Source organism: Paramacrobiotus metropolitanus, unplaced genomic scaffold (assembly GCF_019649055.1).
Source record: "Paramacrobiotus metropolitanus isolate TYO unplaced genomic scaffold, Prichtersi_v1.0 Parri_scaffold0000102, whole genome shotgun sequence".
NCBI classification, from domain to species: domain Eukaryota; kingdom Metazoa; phylum Tardigrada; class Eutardigrada; order Parachela; family Macrobiotidae; genus Paramacrobiotus; species Paramacrobiotus metropolitanus.
In genome coordinates, this window is record NW_026570322.1 from 306828 (window position 1) to 327085 (window position 20258).

General features: G+C 41.9%; 4 protein-coding genes across 7 annotated transcripts; 1 reads left to right on the forward strand and 3 right to left on the reverse strand.

Moving 5' to 3' along the window:
- Window positions 1-117: 117 nt before the first annotated feature.
- LOC129597230 (chondroitin sulfate synthase 1-like) lies at window positions 118-6799 on the reverse strand. The gene is given in 7 exon segments (XM_055494700.1): window positions 118-771; window positions 1456-1926; window positions 2827-3314; window positions 3757-4003; window positions 4396-4580; window positions 4968-5130; window positions 5133-6799. Coding segments are annotated over 7 exon segments (2340 nt in total). The 5' UTR covers window positions 5548-6799; the 3' UTR covers window positions 118-400.
- On the forward strand, window positions 5940-8469 carry LOC129597229 (diphosphoinositol polyphosphate phosphohydrolase 1-like). The gene is made up of 2 exons (XM_055494699.1): window positions 5940-6664; window positions 7884-8469. The coding sequence occupies exons 1-2, from the start codon at window positions 6314-6316 to the stop codon at window positions 8001-8003; spliced, it is 471 nt and encodes a 156-aa protein (XP_055350674.1). The 5' UTR covers window positions 5940-6313; the 3' UTR covers window positions 8004-8469.
- Window positions 8470-8808: 339 nt separating this feature from the next.
- On the reverse strand, window positions 8809-16163 carry LOC129597246 (LIM domain kinase 1-like). Of its 2 annotated transcripts, none has more exons than XM_055494724.1 (9): window positions 15516-16163; window positions 14769-15131; window positions 13581-13828; window positions 12911-13078; window positions 12214-12559; window positions 11480-11753; window positions 11300-11346; window positions 10212-10496; window positions 8809-9514 (listed from the first exon to the last, which is right to left on the reverse strand). In XM_055494724.1, the coding sequence occupies exons 2-9, from the start codon at window positions 14943-14945 to the stop codon at window positions 9101-9103; spliced, it is 1959 nt and encodes a 652-aa protein (XP_055350699.1). In that variant the 5' UTR covers window positions 14946-15131; window positions 15516-16163; the 3' UTR covers window positions 8809-9100. The 2 variants fall into 2 exon arrangements, with proteins under 2 accessions (XP_055350699.1, XP_055350700.1); XM_055494725.1 differs by lacking the exon at window positions 15516-16163 and adding an exon at window positions 15265-15405.
- A 78-nt stretch (window positions 16164-16241) lies between these two features.
- LOC129597247 (uncharacterized) lies at window positions 16242-18600 on the reverse strand. 3 transcript variants are annotated; one of them, XM_055494728.1, is made up of 3 exons: window positions 18309-18600; window positions 16847-17331; window positions 16242-16668 (listed from the first exon to the last, which is right to left on the reverse strand). In XM_055494728.1, exons 1-3 carry the CDS (start codon window positions 18454-18456, stop codon window positions 16519-16521), a joined length of 783 nt encoding a protein of 260 aa, XP_055350703.1. In that variant the 5' UTR covers window positions 18457-18600; the 3' UTR covers window positions 16242-16518. The 3 variants fall into 3 exon arrangements, with proteins under 3 accessions (XP_055350703.1, XP_055350702.1, XP_055350701.1); XM_055494727.1 differs by having other exon boundaries at window positions 16242-17316; XM_055494726.1 differs by having other exon boundaries at window positions 16242-17331.
- Between the last annotated feature and the right edge of the window lie 1658 nt (window positions 18601-20258).

Consider the following 20258-nt stretch of genomic DNA (forward strand, 5'->3'; position numbering starts at 1 on the left):
TTTATATAAATATTACATTCATTTTATCGTCGGGATTTGAGCGAAGTTTTTTGATACGCTTTTTTATGGGTCGAACATAAGCAAAAAAAAAGACAATGTTGCACACAACATGCCTCTAAAAGTTTGCCATGAATCAGCTGCCCACTTCCGAACGCTTTGATTTCTGTTCGTTTTCAATACTTGCATGACCAATAATTATAATCCCGTACATCTTACAGTATTTAACAAAAACGACAGGAACATGGTTCAAGGAACTCAGCACAGTATCACACAGACAGCGGTAAAAAATTATCAGACCAGTCGAACCACAAACCAATGCACACCAAGAAAAAAATCTTTATAAAATTTCAAACAACAAAAAATGAAAGACCAGAACAAGGAACCCCGCAAAAACTGTCAACTAACTCCCCAACGTCGCATTCCCCTCCGCCCAGCGCTGCAGCACCCTGGCTGCCAACTTGCGCTGACTGGCCAGACTGGCGGCCTGTGAGCCGCGGCACATGACCAGTTGGGCGGGCTCCAACTGCGGATCACAGTGCATGTCATGGTACACGTGCACCAGCTCCGGATCGGCGGCGCGGAACACGTGGAAGTGCGGATCGGTCTGGGCGTACTGGATGAAGCGCTCATACAGGTCCACATCCTCCTTCCCCCACCCGGCAATGTCCAGGGGGAAGCCGCCGACGCGGTCCAGATCGGCTTTATAACAGCTGAGGATCCCGTAGCCGAATTGCCGCCAGTAGCCGGTGTCTTCCGTCAAATGGAAGACGTCTACAAATTCGCCACGCCAAGAGCCGATTAATTATGTAATTTACTGCCACATTTAATTAATATTTATTAAACTGGTTATATAATTAGTTAATCAAATTATTATTATTATTAATTTGATTAAATTTTACTCTGGATTATTCACGTCTGATTTGACTAATTTAACTACTTAATCATTTGCATAACTGATTACATGTAGTGCAATTAAGTACGTATTAAAGTTGGACGTTTATTTAACTGATTCGTCTGAATAAATTTTATTGTCTACTGGTTTTAACGGAGAATCGCAAGCAGTGGTTTTAACGGAGAATGGCAAGAGCAACTCCACTGAAAAAAATCACAACGGCGCAAGTAAAATACAGTAAACATATCATTTTTTATGAAAGACGTTTTAAAGGACTCATAAATAAGCAACGGATGGGCAGCCATAACTTCGGATAAACACGCCAGTTAATCCTGGTAACATAATAAATTAACACCAGTCGTAGATTAGTGGCTAAGCACAATAAACCTGAGATCAAAAATATTTAAAAAAAGCCTACAATTGTACGGCGCAATAATTGTGAAAGCTTTTACACCGATTTTTTACATCTGAAAAGTTAAAAACTGGCTGCGTTTTGTATCAACGCTATTAGTAAAATTACATGAATGATTTTCTAATTACATAGTCTTGTTTATCTCCCTTACTGCTGTTGCTTTTTTCCGGCCAATTGTCAGGTCGATACTGACTGAACACCACCGGAAAATACACCATGCGTCCCTGTTTGGTGTTGCGTCGCAGTCGCTCCAGAAACCCCTCCCCAAACACCATATCCACATCCACAAAGAACAGCAAGGCCTCCGCCGAAAAGCGCTCACTGCCGCGCTGCAGCGCCACCGCGCGCGAGAAATTCCCGTCCAAATTGACCACTTCCAAGGGAAACTGCGGATATTGTAAGCGCCATTTATCTATTACTTCCGACACATTGCCCTGGACGTCCGGATCAACAGATGGAAAATTCATGACCGTCAGCGTTATGCCGGAAGATGTCATCGGGAGCAGAATATTCAGAAAGCGATCCAGAGTTTCGGGACGACCCGATAACGACAGGATCATGTTGATCGTGTCCGGGGTCAAGCGTTTATGGCACTGCGCATCAGTTGTGTCTAACTGGACATCTAAAATAATAAACGCGAATTTTCATGACTTTGGCTAACAGAGCGCTGTTACAGTTGTTAGACAAACTTGTTTACGAATTACAAGTACCGTACTGCAGTTGCAAACAGTACTTGGTACCAGACTACCAGTAAAGAAAACAGCCCGACTGAGCTCAAAGTGTTAAAAGAGAAATCAAAATGTTTTGAGTATATACAACCCGCTGCATATAAAAAACTTAAAACAATCGAAAAAATTTAAATTTCAATAGTCAATATCATAAACTTCGAATTTCAAAACGCACCAGGTTGTAAATTTGTAACTCAATGTGATAACAAACCACCATCATAAACCGAATGGTTATAGTCAAAAGCCACTCCACTACAACACACACCCGCTGAACATATTCTCAAGTACGCAGTCCTAACCTCTCGAAAGACTCCAAAGATTGTGGTTTTTTTTCAATGTTTAAAATTTTTCATTAGTGTAAACTGTAAACCCGCGCAGACGTACTCGTAACCAATCGGTGTCTGGGATCATACCGAAAATCTCCATGTAACACTCGTATTATTTTGTGTAGTGGCTGATGCCGATTAAAAGTGTAAGTAAAGTACGCAGTCGATCGCACTGGTAAGTTTAGGATTTAAATATCTGCAGAAAATACGAATACTCAGTAACAGAAGCCATTGCTACACAAACCCAACTTCTAATCTCAAGGAAACCAACGCCAACAGATTCCCAACAGTAAACCATCTTTAATAAAAATATGATCGGAATTATAAAAAAATCTGTCTTAACAGGGTCCTAAACAAAATGTAAAATAAAATGTAAATAATAGGGTAAACAATAAATAAAATGTAAATAATAGGGTAAAAAAATAGATAAAATGTAAATAATAGGTGAAAATTGCAAGAACCGCTTACCGGAAGCGCGTCGCGGCGAGAAATACCGCAGCACCCCGCCAAAATCCCTCTTCAAAGCCGCATCCCGGTCATCCATCCCCTCTCCCACGCAATCCTCCTCCTCCGCCACCTCCGTCCAGGCGAAAGCCTGTTCTAAGTACGCATGCCGACGCACCGGCGCCGTCATCTTCTTCCCGGAATACCGCTTGTACACCAGATGCACATCCAGAACATAGTGGATCCCGTGCAGCGGATCCAGGCGCTGGTAACCGTACAGCAGTTCCTTGAAATCGATGACCCGGCCGCGCTGCTCCGAGTAGTGGTTGATCTGCTCCATCAGCTGCATCACCAGGTTGTTGATGGCCCATTTCTGTGAGGAGCGCAGCGCCCGTTTCGGGTTGTAGTCGAGGTGAGAGTAGAAGGATTTGGTGAAGAATTCCCAGACGAGCACTTCGTCGGGTGTCTGCGGTCGGAAGCGGAGTAAGGACGGTGGATGGAGTAAAACATCGCTGCAGAAAAAGCAACACAAAAGATAAGCTGGAGTTATTTTGCCGGAATCCGCGATACAAATCAAATACAGTTCCAAAAAATTATGTATTCCAGCAATTAGTGTTCTGCGCATGCGATTTTAATTGTTTTTTCATAGCGGTCACCTAAACACAGAATGACCGCAAAACGCTATTACAACTGCCGATTCCATACGGCTAGAATTTCCACAGCGCTGCACACGTAAAACTTTAGTTTCGAAATTCAAAAATCAAATACGACATGAAGAAATCAAAAGAACTGTTTAATTCATGGCTTTAATACACGGTCTCGAAATAGCCATTACACTACGTACGTTCATTCATTGCCTTCAGTTGTACCCACGTCACAGTACAAACTACAAACCCGAACAGCAGCGTGGCAAATTTTCATGCGTTTACCATCCCCTTTTTTTTATACACGTACCTGACGCCCTTTTGAAAATGCGTGCTCTCGTCCAACAGGACATTCATGTCGTACATCTGCCGGGATAACTGCACAATCTCCTGGTGGACACTGGCCAGCGTATTGGCTGTGTAATAGTTGTGGATGCGGTGGAGATGCTGCGCTGTCTTCACCGGATGCAGCGTGATGGCCCGGTGCACTTCCTTCACATGCAGATCACCGGTAAAGGCCGCTAGACCGCTCTGATTATTGTAAAAATCGTTTGCATCTGCAACGAAACCGTAATCAGTGGATACTCGTGATAAAAAAAAAACATTTACCGAGTAATTAGTCACGCATTTTTTAAGATTAAAACGCAGCTTTAGATGCAAATGGCATCATATACATTACTTCAGCACGACTGAATACACCATCGTCTCATATGTAGCACTTCACTACGATATCTGCCACGACACTGGTGGCTCACAGGGTTTGCGCAATTGCACACTTTTTTAAAAAGTAAAAACTACTGCATACTGGCCAGCACAAGCAAAGACTGCTCAAAGCCGGGGAAGAATAAGAAATAAATTAGTAAATAAATTAGCTGAAATAGAGTCCACGGCAGAAAAATCAAGAATACCAAACAGCTGAAAAAACTTTTCTTATACAATAACGTAAGACAGTAAACGTCTACCTCGTACGACCAGGCACAGGAAACACCGGCAAATTTCTGGATACACCGACCAATCTCCACATCCTCGTGGGTGCTCAGTAAATGCTTCAGGCAGTATTTTATGTGCGGTGCCATTAGTCGGAGTGTCGCCCGGCTGATAATAATTCCCGGTCCGCCCATGCAAAAATTCTCCCTGCAAAAAAACATCAACTATGAAAATCGTTTAACAAATAAATTAAGCCCAAAATCAATAAATTACTCGTTGCAAAATTCGTCACAGAAATTAACATAGCATTAACAATGAGTTGAAAATATTAAACCAATAAAAAAAACAAAATAACTATTATTTATACGTATTTCCGATGCTGAAATACGAGTTTGAATTCTACAGATATGAGTATTTCTGTTCCAACAAAATGCCAAATAACAACAGACTGCCAAATAAATATGGAAAAATATTTGTAGAAGTCAGAAAAATAAGAATTAATTTTCTGAATAAATATCATAAAAAAATTCAAGTCAAATTCTAATATGAATGATAGTACAAACTACAAACAAATTTGTTTTTGACATGCCGTACCCTGGCGCGAGATTCAGCAGCCCGAACTCTTCTTTCGTTCCCAGTCCCGCTTGTCCAATAAACAACGGCTTACTACTATTCAACGACGCCAGAAAATACTCCAATTTATCCGTCCGCACGTACGCATCATCATCCGCCCGCATAAACCACTCAAACTCCTCCAAAAATGATCATACATATATTTGAGCATCATAAAGGATTTCTTCTGCGGTGGATACGCGTCGTCCACCCCCGGGAGCGCCACCACCGGCAGATCCGGTTGCGTACTCCGCGACCCGGCGCTGCTGAAGAACATCATCCGCCCGGGCACATTGCGGCCCCAGGTGCGATACACCGCGGTAGCCCGGCTGTCCAGATACTTGGCCGCCGTCATAACACCGACGAAGAGCAGCTGTCGCGCTGGGTGCCCGCCCGTGGGTGTCGCAGGCAGGGAACTGGGGCATTCCGCAGGGCCGTGCGTGTTCCAGCTGTACAAGCGGACATATTCCGTGAATAACACGGAGATGTATCCCAGGAAGATGGAGATTATGAAGGAGAGGAGTTTGTGGCGAAGGAAGGAGAAGTAGCGCATGCAGCGCATGGCGATTAGCGCCGAGTGGAGTGCAGAACCACCTGTTGATCGCGCAAATCCACCGCGGCAAGATACGGCAGGCGCATGTCGCTACACGATAAAAGAATCATCAACAAATTTCCATTTTAATCCGCCAGTAATTTCTATCGAAAAAAAGGTAAACAAATAAAACTGAAAGAACAAAACACTGAAAACAGTCAAACAAAATAATTTCGTCCGTTGCAGGCATTCTTGAAATTCTTGCAGACTTGCTCGCACAGTCACCGGAAGTGCCAGCGATGCTCAATAAATCCAACTCCACTAGAAATGGTTTCCACTTGCACAATGTACGCGTGGCACCCTTCCAATTCCATTGGATATGGGATTCTGCCTACACCAGCTAGCTGCAACAGAATCGAAAATTCTCCGAAATTCATATTTGCCATGCGGAGTTGTGAGCATTTTTCGACGGTGCAGTTTCGCGCGCTAAACCTGTTTTACGCTTTTGTTGATCCCTGAATACTTTCTTAATCTAACTTCGGACCTCGTCATTGTATCCTTTCCTCTATTCTGTGAACTCTACATAAACCACCGATCGCATAATTCGCATTCCTCTTTCTTTCAACGAGATCAGCCGTCGCCAGTGGAAACTGTATCCAGCGTGCTGCTATGCTTTTCTGTTATCATCCATTGATTTCTCCATAGCTGATACAGAACTACACCGGCTTCGGCAGTAATTATTCTCCCCTACTATTTCTTCGCTTTCCCTTTTTATCTGCCTGTTCCCGACGCAGCCATGGTGAAGGAGAAGCCGAATTCCATCCGCTGCTACGACGCCGACGGCTTCCGGCGTCGGGCGGCCTGTGTGTGTGTGCGGGAAGTGGCGGCGGAGAACGGCCGCGGGGAGCGACAGGTGCTGCTGGTATCCTCATCGCGCAGTCATGAACGCTGGGTAGTGCCTGGCGGAGGCATCGAGCCCAATGAGAATCCCCGCGAGGCGGCGGAACGCGAGGTGGAGGAGGAGGCCGGAGTACGGGGACAGATGCAGCGTTTGTTGGGGGTCTTTGAGAATCCGGAGAGCCGTAATCGGACGGTGGTGTATCTGTTCTTGGTCACCGAGGAGATGGATTCGTGGGATGATCTCAAGGTACCGTATGCTGCTGTAAAGTGAAATCTTCCGTTCACAAAACAGACGGGACCTCGTATTTTTCAATGTTTTCGCTTATTTCCGTACAACATACTTTTTATTTTCGTACGAATATTTTCTAAATTTTATGTTGCCGTAATGGTAGGCACGACGTACAGTATGTACAGTAATGTGACATGTCATGTCATGAAAATTGATAAAATTCAGCAAATTACTTGGAAACAGAAGCATACAAATAAATGATAGAATGACTGCTCCTTTTATATGGATTTAAAATTTTTTAAATGCTGCAGTTTATCTGAAATTTAATTCTGGAATTTTACTAAAGGGAAACTGTGTTATGAGTTATTTGAAAACGAAGTCATTCTGCAACCAGGAAATCCGACAAAAGACATGAAGCATTTCTGTCATTGCATTACTGAAAATAATAAGTTTAACTGTTTAACATGACTTCATAGCGAAAAGTGCGTAGTGTAGTACAGTGGCAAAAAAGACAGCTGTCTACCTTTCACGATCAGTAGTACCATTGGTACATGTTTGTACCTTTCTACATTAATGACTGTGCAACTGCGACGGTATTCAAATAATCTTTTTTGTTCGATGGCATTATGGTTTTTCAATATCGTAAGCTGACGTCCTCTTTGTGCTTTTGTTTGCAAATTGTAACTGGGAATTGTTTCTTTGTTGATGGCATTTATCAGTTATGATAAGGCATGTTTGCGATTTACAAGCGCGTAAATTTTGACCGTATCGAATTCTGTATATTCATATAATCCGCTGAAAACTTGCTGACACAGCGATTTCCCTTTTTCTGTAACATTTTATTAACGAGAAAACCTACATGTGCTGTGTAATGTAGCATGTTCTATTCATACGTTATTATATTCTTTTTGAATATTGCGGATTTTTTGTGCTGACCAAGACGGCAGCATGAGTGTGCAAAATTGTTTTTAATGGTTTATAAATTTACAGGTGCACATCGCACTAGTACGGTGTTTAAAACACTCCATGTGGCATGTGTTTAAATGAAAAATGTAGACCGCTTATTTTCTCTTGTACCTGATCGTACATTTTCCCCGATGTTGTTACTTTTTTGTGAAACATGCATTAGTGGTTTTTCTCGGTATGTTCAAATCGAAGCAGCGGAAGTTTCATGTGAAAAACTGTATGGGCATTTTTTGTTTCATTTTAAGATTTGAATCAGCCGCTATGTTTACAGGTTGGACGCGAACGCAAATGGTTCAGCGTGGACGAAGCCCGCCATAATTTGACCCAGCACAAGCCCCGCCAGCGCCGCTACCTGGACTTCATCGAGACGATGCCGATCACGCGCAGCTGATTAATTCCGTCCGCATACCGTTTTCTTCAGGATATGGCTCCTATTCCTCAAGCGCCTGTGCTTCCCTTGGCTCAATTATATTTTGGCTTTTAGTGTTTTCGTTTTTTCCTTTTAATTCCTGGATGACCTTTGTGCCTTTTGGCTGTTTGTAATGCATCGCTGTTTTAACTGTCTGAATGGAATGTAGATGGTAACTGGGAATTTGCGCGATGATTTACCAAATTTGCAAGCTTTTCCGCCCATGAGTGCCATGTTGAAATGGTCTTTGCTTGTTCCCTTTTCAAAGAAATTTCTAACTAAATTATCAAAAGTGCGAGAATGCAATGGCACGCTTTTGAAGTTGATTTGATTTAATGGCGAATAACACAAGCCTGAATTTTCCAGTAGATCAGATTGGCAGTTGTCTTTTTACGCACTTTTTGCATTTTCATGGAGTATTGTATATATGTAAATTGTACGATGTTATAATTGTGTCCAAGACCTAATGAAATGCTGTAACAGCCGATTTCCTTAACAAAGTAAACTTAAGTTGAATGTTTAAAATTGTTGAAAGTGGTATCGAACAAGAAATACTGTGTACGAAAAAATCAGTGCTAAGTCGTTAGTTCTACTTTAATACAGTATACCAATCTTGGGCCCATTAAAATTGTTTATCACTGTAGTTGTATTACAATCAATCTCTCCATCAGCTAAAGAACCTTTTGCAAATAATACAGTAAGAGTAGCAAATTTTAGGCCCAATAAAGCTGTTTATTTATTGTATGTATTTAATGATTTTAATCCTGTTTATTTTTGTATTAAGAATTTAATGCTCATACTATTCTCTGTTCTTGTCAGCAAATTCTGGACACATTAAAACTGTTTATAATCGTATTACAGTTAAACTCTCTATCTGCCAAGGACGTTTTTTTACAAAACAACAATGTAGAAACTGAAGAAAGGAATGTAGGTTAAATCAGACCAAGAAAATCATTGAATCAGACCCAGAAAAACGTAAAAACAAATTCATAAATTACCACCCAGATCATTCACAACCCATCCACACAACATGCTGCCGACGCTCTATCACGTAAAAGCTCATTCCCACATTTCTGTTATCACCGAATCACCAGCGACCGCACACTGTTCCGCGCCGATTCCCCGCCGTCCCCGTATCCACTATCCCCGCTCTCAACATCGAAGAACGGCTCACTGGCGGCACGCAGAAAGGGATTCTTCACCAGCGGCTGTTCCACATCACTGCGGACAAACTCCTCCACCTCGGCGTGCAGATCCAACGACACCGGCAGCTTGGCTTCCAGACAGAGCAGCAGGCGCCCTAGCCACGACTGGAGAAGCGCGAAGGACGGCCGGCGCTCCGGGTCGACATCCCCGGCTAATAAGGCGATCGTCACGTACAGCGGCGGGGTGTCCGGACGGACCAGCGTGGACAGGATGCGCTCGCGGTCCAGACCGAAGTCGCGGCTGCGCGGGACGCCGGTCTCCGGGTCGCTGGGGATGCGGGCTAACATCTGAAGCGACAAAACAAGACACATCTTTTATTTTCCTACAATCTGGATCAGTTTCCTTTTACCCGCGATGCCAAATCGACCAGCAGGCTTCAGCGTACTACCATCGCTTATGAGACTGACGAACATCAACATCACTGTCCGGTTATCTTATTCACAACCAACACAAATTGAAATGTACTGGCTATTGCTGGGCGATCAACTATCGGTTGTACAGGGTAGGTTAAACTACGCATAAAATAAAGATGTACCTAATTCCTACTCTAAGCGTTTTTCGTCAGGCCGCGTTTGGTTTTTTATTATTGTAGCGGACATTCTCCACTGACTGATCTCAGTGTACAGTGTACACTAAAAAAATATCGCTAAAAAGGTGTCAGATGTTTTTTAAACTTACACACTGCAAATGCGAAAGATTACGGTTTTCAACGATTCGATTAAATAACAGCGACCGAACAACAGACTGAACAGAGGCAAGAAAATGTAGACACTGAACTACGGTTTCGTTCAATAGACTCAACTCAACCACGGTTGTCTTCAATCGCCACAATATTTGATTTTCATATTAATTTTTAATCTGTGAATATGTATGCAAAAAATACCTATACAAAATGTACGCCATTCACAAAAAATAATAATTATCGCAAAAATAAATCCATAATTCAGAGGAAAATCACGTAGGCCCCGTTTCAGCGAAGTGTACCTGTATGAGAATGATGGCGAAGGAGAAGATATCCACGCGTTCATCATAGCAGTGCTGCAGCATCTCCGGCGCCATGCAGAACGCGTTGCCGCACACTGTCTGCCGTTTGGGACCGCGCGTCAAACGCCGTTTCCGGCCGCTGCTCATGGTGGAACTGGTCAGATTCTCCTCGCTGTTGGAGGCCGACGGCTCGTCGGACGAGAAGCCGTGCACGGAATGTCGCGAACTGGGAATTTTTTGCAGGATGCAGGCCAATCCGAAATCCGCCACAACGACCGATCCATCCTGAACAACCAAGCACACTCAATAGACTCTTAGCCGTATTGAAGATTTGAAGTATTCATAACAGGTAAAAGCATAGGTAACGAAAAAATGGAAAATAAACGTTCCAACCGTTAATAAAATTAAAATGCTGGTAAAATTAATTATGTCAGCTAGAAAAACCAAATTTACTAACAGACGTCCTGCTACATAACCATAATTTATATCGGAAAAAAATCCAGGCACTGAGAAATCCCAAATAACCAAATAACAAGTCCCAAATACACTGTTGCAGTCTTTACAGTTTGCACCTATTACGGTACGTTTGCTATGCAATCAGTAACAGAAGCGTAGCACAGCGGCAATACCCTTCAGGAAATGGATATGACATTGTACAATGAGCGCAAAACTAGCATTCAAAGGTCATTAAATTCTAGAAAACTAGTTTTTCTTATAAAAATTTGTGACGGCCGTATATGTAGTACTGCTAACACAACTTATTCTAAAAATTATTACTGATCCTCTCAAAATTCATGAGTACAAAATTAATACAACAACATCAACATCAACATTACCAGATGTATCCCTTTCGCTAATCGTGGCGCCTCTGCTAGCATCTACTGCTAACAGGCACTCGAACTTCTATTGTTTTGAAAATCAAACTCGTCTTATTTCCGCTCTTTTTATTCCAAATAAAGGTTATCAGCTTTTTTTGTTTTGGTAAAGGTTTCAAAAATCTAAAGCGGGTTTTTAAATATTGATACTGTAAACAAATCTTCTGTAAATGTGTAAAACATCTGGAAAAAAATTAAACAAGAACAACGTACCTCTCGAATGAGACAGTTGTCCACTTTGAGATCCCGATGAATTATACCTAGAGAGAAAAAAACACTAGCTACTATTCCACGCCCACCACAAACTCATTGAGGCGTGCAAAATGCCAACGCAGCACATGCTTGGCATTCAGCAGCACCATTGACAACGAAAATGCAGTCTTTATCACCCACTCAAGGAATGCAAATGCGCCAATCCAGCGGCAATATCACGGGCGGCCCCCACTCGTTCCGGCCAGGCGAACGGCTGCGTCAGGTCCTTAATGCGCTCCTCCAGGGTCCCGCCCGCCACGTACTCGGTGATAATGTGCAGGTTATACCCCTTGATCACCACGCCGATGAAACGCAGCACATTGGGATGGTCCACGTTGCGTAAGACGGCGCTCTCGCGGAGAAAATCTTCCTGGGCCACACGATCGAACCGGTAGAGTTTCTTCATCGTCATAATCTGTTGCACAAAGAGAATTACTACTCTGCACAGAAGATTATTTAATAACATAAAAGCGATTTACTGGCATTGCACGTCGCAACCTAAAATGTGTCTAAACAAAAATCTTAAAACCACAACCAATCTTTTCATTATATTATCCATTACCATACCTTGCAATGTGGATAACAAAATTCAAGCTGTTGATTGACACAACCCTCGCAACATAAAATATTTTTTTAAAAACTGAGAAAGTTCAAATCAGAACCTGTCTTTAAATGATATCACCCATAAGTAGGTTGCAAACTGCACAGTCTCCATCTGAAGTAGCTTGCCATTACACTACATTTTGAAGCAAGTGTGCAGATATTTTGATTCGCACAAACAAACGTCGCTTGAAACCAACGCCACACGATCGTTCAATTTATTATGAAAATGAAATGCATAGTTCGAAAACGCAATACGTTTTCTTGAGAGTTACCTCGCCGGTTTCCCGGTGGCAGATTTTGAAGGTGACCCCGTACGTGCCCCGCCCGATCTCTTCCAGCTCCACGAGATCCGACGGCCGGAAGGAGCGGTGTCCGCGGTGATCATGGGCCCGATGGGAGACGCCGCGCAGCAGTTCCTGCCGGCTGCCACGCTGCTCACTGCTGCGGCCCAGCCCGGAGTTCGGACGGACGGGCGCGGCACAGTCCGGCTCATCGATGGTGGAGTATCGCGGCAGGGAAGTGGAGCGACTGCGCCGCCGGTTTAGGGAAAAGGCGCGCGGGCGGGGATTGATGGGGGAGACGGAGTGGCGGGGACGGGAGATAACCGGAAGCGTGGCACTAACCAAAACAAAATATTAAAAATTATTTGATACTGCACAATTAACTTTACAAAATCCTGAATAATTTTGTAAGTTGCCGTTAATATTTGCCCTGCAAACATTAACGGCTACTTGTATTTATATTTATTTAGCATTACTTCCGTTTCGCCCGCCATTTGATTTCCCAACTGATTAAATAAGCAATTGTTATTAAAATAATAATGAAAAGAATCATATTCCAAATTACAAAAATTAAATATGTTGCAATTAGGGCGTTTTGTCCAATACAAAGTACCAACATGAACTGTGAGTTTTGCAAATAACGTATAGTTAAAACAGAGCGCTTGGACATTTAATTACGCTTTGTTACCATTTATTATGCCCATCGGACGGACGGTGTAAAGTAAGGGGCAGTTTTTCAGGACGATAGCGAATCGAGGACAGTAACTCTCTCCAGTTCTCGTCCGTCACGGGACGGCCATCCACCTCCACGATCTCATCACCGATGCGAATATTTCCCACACTTCCCACACCCATTCTGCACCAAAAGAACCAACCGAATGAACATGCAAAAGATCTGCGCAACACAACAACACTTACACACAAAACTGATGCAAACAATGCAATACATTAATAGATGCAAAAAATTAATACTCGCTAAATCATGAATGTACTGCCTAATGCAGGAAAAAAGAGTAAGTTAATGATAATTTCCGAAACTACACCGAAGAGATAATTACAGTTTAACAGACCTGGCTACATATAACCATCCTAACGACTCATGTACCAGCCAATACACTACGGCAGCCGCCATATAAACGCATTACATGCTCGAACGTCGTACTTAACAAACTACTCGCTCACTGCACTGGTCAATGATTGAAATACGTGCAATTGGAAGCACAGTTATGAAACAACATACACTAAAATTTCCGCTCATGCAGGAGATAATAATATCGTTATTTCCGACGTAAACCATCCCCTCTTTTCGCATGCAGCCGATACGTATCGATTAAAACAACTAAAGGTGCACTGCTTACTTTACAATTCGAAGGCATGGGGGTTTTTCGCGGAAAAGGGCATCAAAGTCGGCGGACGGCGTGCAAATAACATGCAGGAGGGGATGCGTGTTGGCGTCACCATCAGCGGGGTCCTGTTTGGTCTGCCAGCATTTCTCACAGCAGAGCCTGGCGCTGGCCAGGAGGACAAACGGCTCACTGACGCCAATTATGCACTGGCACTGGCCGCATAAAAAACACTCGGGATGGTAGACACAGTCGCCGGCCACCTGCCAATCAAACCAACACCGGTAACGTTTACCATGGAGGTGCGCCGTTAGTAGCATTAGCAGTTAACAAGCTAACAAGCAAGTATAGTGTTGCTTATGTCAACATCCGACCTGCCAATGTTTCACGGAAGAGGAAACGCAAAATCAATCATACGGATCAATTGGGCGTATTGTGCAAATTGTCGCAAAAACCAAATGCAAAACGTGACTTAACGACACGGCATATTATTTTTCTAAATGGAAACGGAGATTTCAAAAATGTGCTTTACATACCGCAGGACTTTTGAAAATATCGGATAAATTCAAACAAACGTAAAAAGTATACATATTACCCGGTATATGCGTAGTAGAAATTCGTATCCCACGAAACAACAAAAACTAGGTATTTAAACTGCTGAAATAACCTTAACTCAAATCATATTAACCATAAAAAAAAGTTAAAGGCTTTCAAAACAAACATCCATCGATATGATCATTATGATGCAAGGCGGCCACTGCACTACACACACCTTATAATTATTGCCTATCATCGGGCGACAAACTTCAAAATTAGTACAGTACACCACCGAAACACTGTCTTGGAGGAAAACCGCAAATTCTTCTAATCTCACAGCCACAGTATTTAGATTATCATAAATTTCATGCAAAATTTGCTTAAATGAAAAATGCAAACAGAAAATAAGAAACGAATTGCAGATAATCAGTCGATAAAATAACATTATTTTTAAAGAATTCGTGGTGTGTTAATAAAACTCAAAGCAAGTTTCAAAAGTTTAAAAACATAAAAGAGTAAACTCCTGGATCAACTGGATCAGCTAAAAAAACAGAAGAAAATAATATTCTGGGGCTACAAAATTCAACAGAAAAAAATTACAAAGGTGTACAACAATAACAACATCAAATTTAATCAGCATAAAACAATAACATAAATTCCGCTTACCATGACCAGTCCGCAGACGGCATCGCCGCATCCGGCACAGCCGGATGGACTGGCAAAGAGCGAATCCGTTGAGCCATTAGAGACCTTCAAGGACACTTCACGCTGCCAGTTGCACAGGGTCGCGCTCGCACTGCACGGTACGCTCTCCACGCGATCTCGCACACATTTCTCCACCATAATATCACCAGCACAATGGCGTCTGTAACACGGATGGCCAGCGGAAAACCCCGCGCGGAATGTATGCAAACAGGTGGCTAAATGAATTCCTCAGATTTTTCTAATCCTGCGCTAACATAAGAGTATGGCAAAAATTCCTTTTCACATCCACAACCAATCAGACTGATAACTCCACAGTTCCAGCTTCTGAAAAGAAATTTCCATAAATTTATAATTTACCGTGTAACAACAATTAAGCAATATTCATCAAGCAATTTAAAAGAGGCGTAAACTGAACTTTAAAATTTTAGACAAATGCTCAGCGTGAAAAATCGCATACAAATTTGTACATTCCGTCATTCCTCAATAAACTAATTTCAACTGCATCGTTCACAGATTTGGTAACTTTTCGGGATATAAACAGATTTCAAGACTTTGAGCGTTTTCGCAAAATTACGACAAATTCCATAAGCAAACTAAGTCACGGAAAGATAGGGAAACAAATCGCAGAAATCAGAAAAGATTCCAAATCGCCATGAAAGCAACAACAAAGCATATTAGATAAGTCTCTTTGGAGAAGTCGCAGCCTACCTGTTTTCACCGTGCTTTACGCAGGCAACTCAACCAGGTTGTACCCACATGCGCCACATTTATCAATGCAGATAAGAATACGCTGCTATCTCTGTAGTCTAGCTTGTCAATTCCCAGCAGCACGCAGTAAATAAACTCCGATAACGGGGACAGATTTGTGAATTTCCAGGAAAAACATACAAGAATTTGAGATCACACAGAATTAACAGGACGACATCAATGGAACGATAGGATAACTGTCTTTCCTGCGAGCTGAGATGTGTTAACTGTTGCCAATCGTAAACAGCACAGTAAACTAAACTGGTGAAAAAGAAACTTCTTAGTTCTAAGTTGGTTATACCGTTATTACTTTAGGAAGCGTCATCCATGATTCCAAGTACAACGAATGAACAAATAAGTAGGCAAATCACCATAATAATCGCACAGCGACAGCTAATCCGTAACACAAACGAAACTGGAATGTTAAAAGTGTCAGACCTGAAAACAACCTGTCCAACTAACGGAGCATGGCAAAAAAATTCAAGTTGCTCTTGCTGTTGTTGACAAATTGTTGGCGCAATGACATGGCGCGGTGCTTCTGTGTGACTCATCATTCACCGTCACTCATGCAAACGGCACGCGTGGTGAGTTCCGGTCGTGTCAGAACCAGGAATCGTAATGGAAGCGCACGATTTTTTTTATATCATTGTCCACTTCAATTATTTGTGTAAAGATAACACAATGCAACAAAAACAAGTGCAGTAAAGTGCAAATCAACATAAACAGGTACTAAGAATACAAACTACAAATTGCTGCTGATAATATTCTATGGAAAACAAGAAATGTACTGATGATGCAACTTTCACTACGAAGGTTTGAAACGCATTTTCGGGCCTTAAATGCAATAAAGAGCAGCGCATGCGCAGAATTTACAGTACTCTACTAGACTACTACTAACTGGTCGATTCGTAAAGTTAGTCGTTGAAATTAACATTGGTTTTTTGGACATACCACTCGCCACTGGCTACGTCTGGTTGGACCCAACACTCCACGGATGACGGCGGATATGGGTATAAGTACAGCCAAAATATCTTGACGTAAAAGGTAGCTTCGTAATATGCATGTTGTCCGTCCGTGGAACGCACGCATGTGGGATCAGTTCCATTGCGCTCTTCTACAAAATTAAATTGGAACCAGGACACGTTAGCAAACATGGCCGACATGTAATGATGATTTGGAACGCCAATAAAATTGTCGTTCATTTTCCAGATAAAACCTGGAATAACCGTATGCTGATCACATAAAAGCTTTGTTTGACAGTTAAAGGTCCACTTTAGCGATCCACTGCGTACGGGTCGCAATGGTGTCCGGAAGACATCTTTTGCTCTCAGTTTTGGTCGGAGCCGGTGCGAGGCTATCACGCACCACTCATCGGCTTCGCGGTCTGCACACGACTGGACACATTCAACGTCCCCAAAATTGTCCATCGTAATGTTGTGGATTCGGAAATACAAAGAATTATTGCGCCTTTCAGTGGTATACAGCGGCAGTCGAGCAGTACTGACTGCTGCTGCGGTGTAAGTGTTACTGTTGGCAGGGAACCACATATTTTTATAACGCCATAATATCCCGCTGTTTGAATCAGGGGATGACCGGGGAACGCACTCAAACGTTGCTGCCGTGCCGACGCGCACCCACGTTAAAGGTCGTCCAGAGTCCTCGGGAAGATTCTGTCCGGCTAGAATTTGAGCCTGTGACAAATCCACGATATCGTTTGTCTTCTTCTCTTGGGCTAATCGAACGATGAGCTCCAAGGTCTCAACTAGAAAGCGAATTGCTATGACAGCAATCAAGGGATTTGGCCCGGTACATACAGTATGTACCAAATTCATGTACATGCAAAAAAGTTGTCACTTTCGCGCACTCCGAAATTTGAACTTTTTGGAATTTTCTAACAGCCATAACTCCCGAACCGGATGCTGCGCGCACAAACGGTTTTTACACCTACCGCTACGTACGTATACGAATAATATCTGGCCTGCGAGTTGCGACGCTGTTAATATTAATTTTATTAATCAAATTTTAGCTGTAGTGTGACTACTCGTGGTGTCCGGCTAAACCTATTAGAAGTGTGAAAAAAAGCTTAAGGGGGCCAATTATCTGGCTGCAAAATGTCATAATTAAACAAAGCAAAGAAATGTCTCGGAGCGCATCGAAAGTGAATTTTCGGACATGTGTACGAATTTGGTACCATGAATCTGTACAATACAATACCGGGCCAAATCCCTTAATAGTTTTCATCACGGTACGCTACATACAGTGGACACCGCAAATGTGGTTACACCGATAGCTGTATGCATGCATAGCGCTATCGGCTATCGGTGTAACCACATTTATGGTGTCCATTGTATGTATGCTGCAGCCCATAAAACTCCCTTTCGTATAGGACTATAGGATAATAAAACTGGCGAATCGTGATCAAGTGGCTTTTTTTTAAATTTTAAGGACGTGTAAATTGAGTAATTATGCGAAGTGTGAATAACATTTTCAAAGTACGTAAAAAAATGAAACTTAATTTGATTACGCATTTTCCCGAAAGGAATATTCGTACTTTATTTATCAATGGAGTAACAATACTTAACGGCTTAACCCTATGTCAAAAGCAGGAAACACAATTGTTGCGGTGCTGCATTCATTTTTATTCTATTTCGGTAAAAAGTTTCTTGATAATTAATTTGTTTAAATAAATAGTTTCTCAATTTTGTTGTTACAGCTTTGACGCTGGTCATTTATAAACCAAGGAAGAACACTCACAGAACGATATGTTACGATCGCGAGTCCGAACAACTGGTTCGCATCCTTGACCGAAACTGGACCAGAGCCCAAATATGAACGACAGCAAACAGCAACGATATAAGATAGTCGTATAAATCCATGGACTGAAAATAGATCTTTCGTTCATGCAAAGTGCAGTGAATATTATCTTAATATAGTTAATTAGTTGATTCAAGAAAACAACAAATTTTCACGGCAACATACTCAAACTTACTCTACCGTTAATCAGGAAACTGGTTTTCCTTGAAATCTTAAAGTAAGTATAATAAGAAGTATTTATCCTAGAAGGGACCTGTCATGCTTAATAAAGAACTGGAATCTACTACGAGCAAAATTCGCAATTGCACTGTATCTGTGACAACAATAACACGATGGCGTAAATACCTCGTATTAAGAAAAAGATCAATAATATGCGCGGCCTCCCCACAGTCTGGAGATCTCACTAACCAAAAACTTTTAAAAAAATCTGATACTACAGTTAGATCGGCCGTGGTCCAGAACTGCGTCACATGAATTTTTTTTTCTGAATAAGTGCGATCGGAATCGTGCCGGTACGATGCCGCAAACGATCCAGTCCAGTTTCACTAGAAATTTTACCTGGATACAACACATAACACACATTTTCAAATACGAAATTAAACCGAATAAATTGAACTGATTTCCGTACAATACCAACCACAAAATCAACTTTAGAACAAAATCGCTAATTGAGCGAGTGAGTTACCGAGTTACACTGCTGCCGAGTGAACAAAATCGCTAACTGAGTGAGTGTGCTACCGAGCTACCACCACTATCCAGTGCTCAAAATCTCTACATAAATACAGTATCTGTAAGTAGCAGAGCTTTCGTTGATTCTGGCCGTGGATCACAAGAAACGCGGAGGCGAAGCCGCAGCTGTTTCTTGTCAATAGATTCATATATCCTTACGTCCTTACTTTTTGGAGATTATCTCCTAATTCGAGATTCAATTTGTGATAATTTCGATATTTTTATAAAATCCAGCGTCTTTCAAAGTTTCTTACCTGTAGTTTGAATAAAACTTTTTTGTTTCCAGAACTTTTCTAAAAACGTTTCAAACTTTCAGTACTTAGCGTTTTCAGTGGATCCGTATGTCCCTAAGTAATCGTTTTTTGGAGAATATCTCCTAATTCGAGATTCAATTTGTTCAACTTTCGATATTTTTATTGCCAGCATCTTGCAGTTTCCTACCTGTAGCTTGGAAAAAAATTTTGGTTTCCGGAACGTTTCCAAAAACGTTTCAAACTTTCAGTACTTAGCGTTTAAAGCTCTTAGAAATTTCCAGTAAATTCTGGAAACGTCTCGAATGAGCAAATACAAGTTTCGCAACTTAGCAACCTAAACAACGGTTACTCGTACTTAAGCTGAATTTCCTTAATCGTACTTAAATAATGAATCGTAATGAATAATGAATAATCTTAAGTAATGAATCGTACTTAAGCTGTATATCCCAACAACAACAACAACAACAACAAGCTGAATTTCCACTCGTTTGCACCCCTTTTGCTAGAAAAAACGCCATGATGGGCTCGTAAACAGTTCCATAGTGTACTTTACTGGCTTCTGTGCTCAGAACATTGAGCTATACTAATTTAAACTCAAAATGTGCGCGCAATAACCGGTTGCTGTGCTATCGCCGGAAAAGGTTTAAAAACTTAAACACGTCAAATTACTCAGCCCAAAATGGTGATGTTAGCGTAAAAAACAGCTGCGCGGCACATTTTTTAAATTTTTAACCTGGTATAACTCGGTGACCTTCCGTCAGATAGGCAATATTTTGGTTCAGAATGTGTATGGGAATTTTCTCCATGTAATGTATTGATCAAAACCAAAATCGGAGAAAACCCCAAGTTATTTGCCCCACATTTGTAAATTTGAGAAATTCAACTTTTGTGCGAACGCAAGACTAGA

Coding starts and splice junctions, on each gene's coding strand:
- LOC129597229 (XM_055494699.1), top strand. CDS start 6,314: ATGGTGAAGGAGAAGCCGAATTCCATCCGCTGCTACGACGCCGACGGC. Junction 6,665..7,883: donor ATTCGTGGGATGATCTCAAG/GTACCGTATGCT, acceptor CTATGTTTACAG/GTTGGACGCGAACGCAAATG.
- LOC129597246 (XM_055494724.1), bottom strand. CDS start 14,945: ATGGTGGAGAAATGTGTGCGAGATCGCGTGGAGAGCGTACCGTGCAGT. Junction 11,754..12,213: donor GCCACCGGGAAACCGGCGAG/GTAACTCTCAAG, acceptor TTTGTGCAACAG/ATTATGACGATGAAGAAACT. Junction 11,347..11,479: donor GGCGCATTTGCATTCCTTGA/GTGGGTGATAAA, acceptor TTTTCTCTCTAG/GTATAATTCATCGGGATCTC.
- LOC129597247 (XM_055494726.1), bottom strand. CDS start 18,456: ATGAACGAAAGATCTATTTTCAGTCCATGGATTTATACGACTATCTTA. Junction 17,332..18,308: donor CGATCGTAACATATCGTTCT/GTGAGTGTTCTT, acceptor TTGCTGTCATAG/CAATTCGCTTTCTAGTTGAG.